Source organism: Diaphorina citri, unplaced genomic scaffold, assembly GCF_000475195.1.
Source record: "Diaphorina citri unplaced genomic scaffold, Diaci psyllid genome assembly version 1.1 scaffold419, whole genome shotgun sequence".
NCBI classification, from domain to species: Eukaryota; Metazoa; Arthropoda; class Insecta; order Hemiptera; family Psyllidae; genus Diaphorina; species Diaphorina citri.
The window spans coordinates 14,391-22,491 of record NW_007377854.1 but is presented as its reverse complement, the minus strand read 5'-3'; the positions used below and the strand labels follow the sequence as shown (position 1 = coordinate 22,491).

Genomic DNA, 8,101 nt, shown 5'->3' with positions numbered 1-8,101 from the left:
GGGGGGGGGGGGGGGGGGGGTTCAGCAGGTTTTTCAGTTTTTCTATTTCGAGGGGTCGGGGTCATTGACCCCTGTACTGGAATAACGGGCGGGAAAATGCGTCAAGCCGTTAGAAGAGAGGAAAGAAAAGTCACGGTGAATACTTGGTGCAGTGGTAACGCGCTTGCTAATGTAGAAGGTCCTGGGTTCGATGCTCAACCGGGAGAAAAAGTAGCGAAAACGCTCTCTGCTTTACCACAAATAATTCCTGATGTGATATTGTCCCATTCTATCATCTTTTACTTGTTATCGCTATAAATTGTATTTTCTTTTAACTAAATACCTAACCTAGTTTTTAGATTAGATTAGATCATATTGTGTAAAATTGATGTAAGTAACCGTGAAATTATGTAAAAAATAAATAAATAAATAAATAAATTGAGATACATAACTCATAAATATTTCGAAGTCCTTCCTCATACCAACCCCATTACCTATCTGCAGAAAAATAAATACATTTTTTGCCCTTTAAATTTGCTAGATTTTTTTTTTTTTTAAGAGGTTTGACAGAGGGAACTGTAGCTGTTATGGTCTTATCATCCCGAAATCGAAGAGAGAAGGAAGACAGGATAGGAAGAAAGCCAGCCGTTCCGAGAACGAACATTATCCCATCAGGATAAAATCGGTCCCGGGCGGGAATCGAACCCGCGGCCTAGCGCTTACAAGGCAGACGCACTACCAACTAAGCTAACTAGGCTGGCCAAGGCTAGATTTTTCGTCTAGCGTTTCTTCCATTATTACTTACGAGTTACGATACGAGTAGTATTTGAAGAACAATATGATTGCATTCCCGGCCACCTAGGTATTCGAACATTATGTAGTTCCTATTGAAATATTATAGGTACATAGTTACATAGTTTCTATTACAGTAACTAAGAGTTGTATTTAACACTAGGCCTAGTCTGTAGAATGTAGGTCAGTAAGCCACACAGCAGCTAGTAATAGTCATACAGTTACCATTAGTATAAAATAGTCAATAGTAGGTAAATAGTCCCAACACATGTTTACATAGGCGCTAGGGAGTTGTAAACTTGTACTGTAGGTGTGCTCAGGACATTTAAGCTTGTACTGTAGGTATGATCAATGTTAATCTAATATGTATTACAAATTTATAAATATTGTCTAGGCCCTTATATAAATAAAAATCCGGTTCGAATTACCAAATAATCAAAATCCGGCCCGAAAGACCAATAAATGAAAATCCGGCCCGAAAGACCAAATAATCAAAATCCTGCCCGAAGGACCAAATAATCAAAATCCTGCCCGGAAGACCGAATTGAAATTCGGCGCGAAGGACCAATAAATTTAAATCCGGACCAGAGGACCAATAAATCAAACTAACTACCCACTTGGAACAGACTATAAACTACTTGGAACAGATTATAGAATCGGTGTAGGTACATAAGAGTGTAATGTACAATGTTTGCATATAATATTATGTATTCTCAATACATACATGGTCTAATGTACATATTGTTTACATACATATTCTCAGTACATACAACATAGGTGTAATGTACCTAAGTATAATGTTTATACATAGTCTCAATTACATAGGGACACGTGTATATCACGTGGTATGCGTGTGAAGTTGTTTTGGTTACCGACACATTCTTGAGACATTGTGCTACAAATTTCTTGACCCCGCCGGGAATCGAACCCGGGTCTCCCGCGTGCAAGGCGAGCGCAGTGACCACTACGCCATGGGAGCTGTTAATCTAATATTTATTACAAATTAATAAATATTGTCTAGGCCCTTACTTATATAAATGAAAATCCGGCTCGAATTACCAAATAATCAAAATCCTGCCCGGAAGACCGAATTGAAATCCGGCTCGAAGGACCAATAAATTTAAATCCGGACCAGAGGACCAATAAATCAAACTACCCACTTGGAACAGACTATAGAATCGGTGTAGGTACATAAGAGTGTAATGTACAATGTTTACATAATATAATATTATGTATTCTCAATACATACAAGGTCTAATGTACATATTGTTTACATATATATTCTCAGTACATACAAAACAGGTGTAATGTACCTATAATGTTTATACATAGTCTCAATTACATAGGGACACGTGTATATCACGTGGTATGCGTGTGATGTTGTTTTGGTTACCTACACATTCTTGAGACATTGTGCCCTGGTGACGTCACCATTCTATACTTAAGTAGTTACATCTATGTATGTATACTCAGTTACTGAGGTCCTAAACTTAAATACCTAACGTGCTGGTAGCTTATCTCAATCCAACTTAGCTAGGCTGGGTGAAGCCATGAGGAGGCTGGTAACTTATCTCAATCCAACTTAGCTAGGCTGATACATAGGGACACGTGTATATCACGTGGTATGCGTGTGATGTTGTTTTGGTTACCGACACATTCTTGAGACATTGTGCCCTGGTGACGGCACCATTCTATACTTAGTTACATCTATGTATGTATACTCAGTTACTGAGGTCCTAAACTTAAATACCTAACGTGTGTATTTTGTAATGGAAGTAAATAATAAACTATTTACAAAAACATATCCACAGCTCATAAACTGTAAGAAATAATGAGACATAAAGCATAATTAAAGCATTTTGTAATGGAAGTAAATAATAAACTATTTACAAAAACATATCCACAGCTCATAAACTGTAAGAAATAATGAGACATAAAGCATAAAGTATTTATATTTTGTTTCTTTTTCAATTTACCTACCTCAACAGGCCTTATTGTTAAAAACGAAGATCTACCCTACTACCTTACTCTACCATCGCTACCCAGATTCATATATTCGTATAAGCTTAACCAGATTTTTTAGGACTGTTTGCCTGGGTTCAAAGGTTTTCATAGCGGTCGCTTTAGATTTTTTTTTCAAGATCAGACTCACCTTATTTACCTTTTTCTGGTGACTACGAACTTGCCTGCACTTAACTAACCGAGCAACACACTTTCCTGTGTTTCAGATTCGTAAGCGTCTCACCTCGTCGGGAGAAACTCCACCGCCCTCCCCAGTTTCCTCCCTTGGCGGTCTAACGCACCACCCAGTATGAGCGTCCACACTCAGCTTCAGTTCAAGATATGATCGAGCGATGCGCCACGTCCAGATTTCCCGAGGATGTGACGTCATCGTATGACGTCACTCTTCTCGCGGAAGTGTCCACCTCCAGCCGTTCCTCCGTCACCCCCGACAGCCAGCCTTCTGGAAGTCAGTTTAAAACGGTCAACTACTCATTCAGTCCATCTGAAAACGCTAATCACCCTTCTAGAAATCCATTGGAAACAGTCCTCGTCAGTCTATCCGAAAGGGCTAACAACTTTTCTTCCATCACCCCTGTAGAAAACGTCAGCTACCCTTTCAGAAATCCATTGGAGGGCAGCAACTGTTCAGTCACCTCATATGAAAACGCCAACCTCTTTAGCTCATTCGAAAACACGAGTCACGCTTTCATCACCTCACTAGAAAACGCCAACCACCTTACAAGCCTCATATGAAAACGCCAACCTCTTTAGCTCATTCGAAAACACGAATCACGCTTTCATCACCTCACTAGAAAACGCCAACCACCTTACGAGAAATTTACCGGAAACTGTCTTCTTGAAGCCATCCGAAAACGCCAATTCTTCGATCACCCCATCCGGAAACGCCAACTGCCTTCTGAGCAATCCATTGAGAAAAAATCTCACTCGCCCTTCAACGCTCTCTAACGCCTTCACCGAATCTTCGTCTGAAGCCGAAAACTCCCCGTCATCCGCCACCAACTTAACGGTTGCGAAAGAATCGCGTCCCATTTGGACACCGGTAGCTTGTCAAGTGTCCTTGAAAGAAGAGTTGTCAAGGTCACCGTTGGCAACTAACTCTCCAACGTTCGTCTTGGGGAGTTTTGCGGACACTTCGTTGAAAGCAACAGCAGAAGGTTCAGTGGAAAGGGAAACTCCAGAGGTTTCTCCTAAAGCATCTTTAACATTCGACGCGTTCGCAACTACTGCCTTCAAAGCAGCAAAGAAGAGTTGTCAAGGTCACCGTTGGCAACTAACTCTCCAACGTTCGTCTTCGGGAGTTTTGCGGACACTTCGTTGAAAGCAACAGCAGAAGGTTCAGTGGAAAGGGAAACTCCAGAGGTTTCTCCTAAAGCATCTTTAACATTCGACGCGTTCGCAACTACTGCCTTCAAAGCAGCGCCAGGAACTTTGGTGGAAAGCGACCCGTCTGAGAGTTCCGAAGCGCGACCATCCAGTGTCGACAAGAGCGTTGTCGACCGCCCTCCGTCGCCGGGCGTCGCGTGTCGCATTTGCAAGTCCCATCATCGAGCGCCCGATGGCGACAGACCGGCAGAGCCCCGCGAGACGAAAGACGGGAAGCGAGGAACCTTTGGCAGTACTTACTTTTATTTTCCTTAGGTATCAGCCAATCACTATCAGGTGTCAGGTGTACCTGTGAGGTCTGCCTGATAGTGTGTGTGTGCTCATCAGGTGTCAGGTGTACCTGTCAGGTCTGCCTGATAGTGTGTGTGCTCATCAGGTGTCAGGTGTACCTGTGAGGTCTGCCTGATAGTGAGTGGCTGGCCTTATTTTATAGGAAGGATGTAGGTATTAAGTATGTATTAGTTTGTATACTTATGTACGCAAGTACCTACCTATGTACCTATTTGGTTTATATGGGACAAAAAAATTAACAGAAGTATTTTTCGATTACAAAATACATTGAAATATTTCAACGAGTTACTTTCTCATGTTGAGACCTCAGTGCAGCGGTAGCGCGCTCGCTTGCCATACAGAAGGTCATTGGTTCGATGCCGATCGTGGACAAAAAATTACACCCGTACCTTGGTATTCTATTTTTGGACTGCAAGTTATGTCGACGGATGACTTTCTGATGGTCTCCTGTTGACCCAGGTCCTAAGAATGGGGGAGTATTGTGTCTCTTCTCGTGTCTCGTCCATCTGATGAGAGGCATACTACGGGATGGGCATGCTAGCACACAGACCACATGAGACCTTCTGGTCGTCTCGTGTTGACCCAGCACCTAAGCAAGTGGACTGTATTGGAAGTATAGGGTTTGGAAGTATCTCTTTTCTCGCCAATATTGGAAGTATCTCTTTTCTCGCCCATCTGATGAGGGACATACTACGGGATGGGCATGCTACGACACAGACTACATTGAGTCTAACCTAAGCAAGTGGAAAGTATTGGAAGTATAGGGTTCTCTTTTCTCGCCAATCTGATGAGAGGCATACTACGGGATGGGCATGCTAGCACACAGACCACATGAGACTTTCTGGTCTACTCGTGTTGACCCAGCACCTAAGCAAGTGGAAAGTATTGGAAGTATAGAGTTCTCTTTTCTCGCCAATCTGATGAGAGGCATACTACGGGATGGGCATGCTAGCACACAGACCACATGAGACTTTCTGGTCTACTCGTGTTGACCCAGCACCTAAGCAAGTGGAAAGTATTGGAAGTATAGAGTTCTCTTTTCTCGCCAATCTGATGAGAGGCATACTACGGGATGGGCATGCTAGCACACAGACCACATGAGACTTTCTGGTCTACTCGTGTTGACCCAGCACCTAAGCAAGTGGAAAGTATTGGAAGTATAGAGTTCTCTTTTCTCGCCCATCTGATGAGAGGCATACTACGGGATGGGCATGCTACGACTACGACACAGACTACATTAGCACTCGTATTTATGAACAAGAGTGATCGTTCTTAGATCAGTCTCAAGTCAAAATTGACCAATCAAATGCCTTGAGACTATGCTTAGCACGAACTTAAGAGCCAGCATTTTGTTCATAAATATGGGTGTTAGTCTAATGTAGCAGTTGTTTCATTGCTAAGCAGTCGTTTCACCTAAGTAGCTAATTAGAGTAATTAGGTGTGTATTTAAGTAGGTATACAGTCAAACCTGTCTAAGTCATTGGGAATCCAAGGGACCGGCAAAAATTTCCCCCTTATCCAGGTTTCCCAACTATAAAAGTGTTTCAGAATTTCAAATGCAAATGAAGGGGCTACGATCGGTTTCCCATTTAGACGGGTCCCAATTTGCCAGGTTCGACTGTATTACCTACCCTGTAGGTACCTACTGTTGGCTTAGTGGGACTTTTACACCCACATTTATGTACAAAAAGGAGCTTTTCTTTTCCACGGACGTGACTTCTGCATGGTTACCATAAGAAATACATAGAAAATACCTGTCTAAATAGGTACTTACATCTCAAGTATGTACCTACATATTTGGTTAATAGGTGGTATACCTAATGATATCGCAGACAAGTAGTAAGTAGGTACCTACCTACTGAGTTAATGATACTTTCAGTATGTGTTCTCTAATAAATGTATGTCATTCAGACATAAAATTATTCCTGCCAACTTTCCAATCCATGGATAAGTACCTAATGATGAGAACTTGTGTTGGTGCTTACCTAAACAGGTACATATGTAAGTAGCTATAGTATTGGTCACCAAAGGGTTAGGCGATGACGTCATCGTTTTTAATTGGTGAACGAGAAAACAAGCAATTAAGTAAATGTTAAGGAATGATTTGTTGAAAGTTTGTTGCAAAGTGAGTGATTCACCTAATGATTCGAATGTTTAATTAACTCATGAGTAAGTACTCATGACTCAGTGCAAAAATTTAGTTGAGTTGGACTTAGGGATGGGCGATATAATTATAAAAATATCGATATTTCCGATATCGATATATCGATATTCGGAAGTATCGATATATATCGCCCATCCCTAGTTGGACTACAACTTATGTCCATTCGATTGATTACTCAGATGGTCACCCGTCCGAATACCAACCACGTTCAACGTTGCTGAACTATCAGGAACAATTGTATTAAGAAGCGCGGTAGCGCTCCGCCCCGCCAAGTCAAGAAAGCTTGACAGCTTTTAATATAAGGGCTTACTAATGCCCTTGAATACGAAAGGCTTTAGTCTTTGTAGGGTAGCTCGGCCATAAATGATGTTAAGGCTTTTCATAAATGATGTTAAGGCTTTTCATAAATGATGTTAAGGCTTTTCATAAATGATGTTGAGGGTTTTCATAAATGATGTTAAGGCTTTTCATAAATGTGGTAAGGCTTTTCATAAATGATGTTAAGGCTTTTCATAAATGATGTTAAGGCTTTTCATAAATGATGTTAAGGCTTTTGATAAGTGATGTTAAGGCTTTTCATAAGTGATGTTAAGGCTTTTCATAAATGATGTTAAGGCTTTTCATAAATGATGTTAAGGCTTGTCATAAATGATGTTAAGGCTTTTCATTAATGATGTTGAGGCTTTTCATAAATGATGTTAAGGCTTTTCATAAATGATGTTAAGCCTTTTAGGTATGAAAGACGCGTCTGTCTTGTAAGTGCTAGGTTTGCGGGTTCGATTCCCGCCCTAGGTGAACTCCACCCTGAACAGATAAGGTTCGTTCTCGGAACGGCTGGCTTTCTTTTATCCCGTCCTCCTCTCTTCGATTTCGGGACGATAAGACCTTAGCAGTTACAGTTCTCTCTATCAAACCTCTTGAAAAAAAATCTCCTGACCTGTTCTTAATTCTCTCTTGGATTTCAGAACGATAAGATCTTCGTCAACACAGTTCTCCTGTATCAAACCTCTTGAAAAAAAAAGTACATTCCCCGAGCAGAGGTGATTTGCTATAATTCTAGGAAATGTTTATGTTGTTGGGTTGTTTTCGTTCACTGTCTCTCTGAAATTCCTGTATGATTCATTGTCTATGAATTCTCAGATTATGAAGTTAGGTACCAGTCTCTCCACATCCTGTCGTTTTTAGTAAGATAATGGAATTATCAGAGTAACTAATTATTATGAATTTGGGGGCACGGTTGGTCGAGTCGTAACGCGCTTGCTTGCCATGCAGAAGGTCCCGGGTTCGAATCCCACCATCGACAAAAATTTGTACTCGTTTTTCGATTGCAAATATTTCAACGGGTTACTTTCTGGTGTTCTCGTGTTGACCCAGCACCTAAATGGGAAGTATTGTGCCCCTTCTCGCCCATCTGACGAAAGGCAAACTACGGGATGGGCATGCCACGCCACAGGCCACATCAAGCGT

The 8,101-nt window shown here is 41.5% G+C and overlaps 2 protein-coding genes across 2 annotated transcripts in view; both read right to left on the bottom strand.

Moving 5' to 3' along the window:
• Positions 1-8,101, bottom strand: part of LOC103508641 (insulin-like growth factor 1 receptor) — a gene marked incomplete at its 5' end in the record, with an annotated part of 55,275 nt that overhangs the window by 34,777 nt on the left and 12,397 nt on the right. The gene's annotated exons all lie outside the window — the stretch shown is intronic.
• LOC113467161 overlaps positions 3,524-8,101 on the bottom strand; it is a 7,289-nt gene continuing 2,711 nt past the window's right edge. Inside the window, exons 2-3 of the mRNA XM_026823192.1 lie at positions 4,203-4,403; positions 3,524-4,023 (exon numbers count right to left, since the gene is read on the bottom strand). Coding sequence (XP_026678993.1) covers positions 3,844-4,023; positions 4,203-4,325 — 303 coding nt within the window. The 5' untranslated portion in view covers positions 4,326-4,403 and the 3' untranslated portion in view covers positions 3,524-3,843. The remainder of the gene's footprint in view (positions 4,024-4,202; positions 4,404-8,101) is intronic.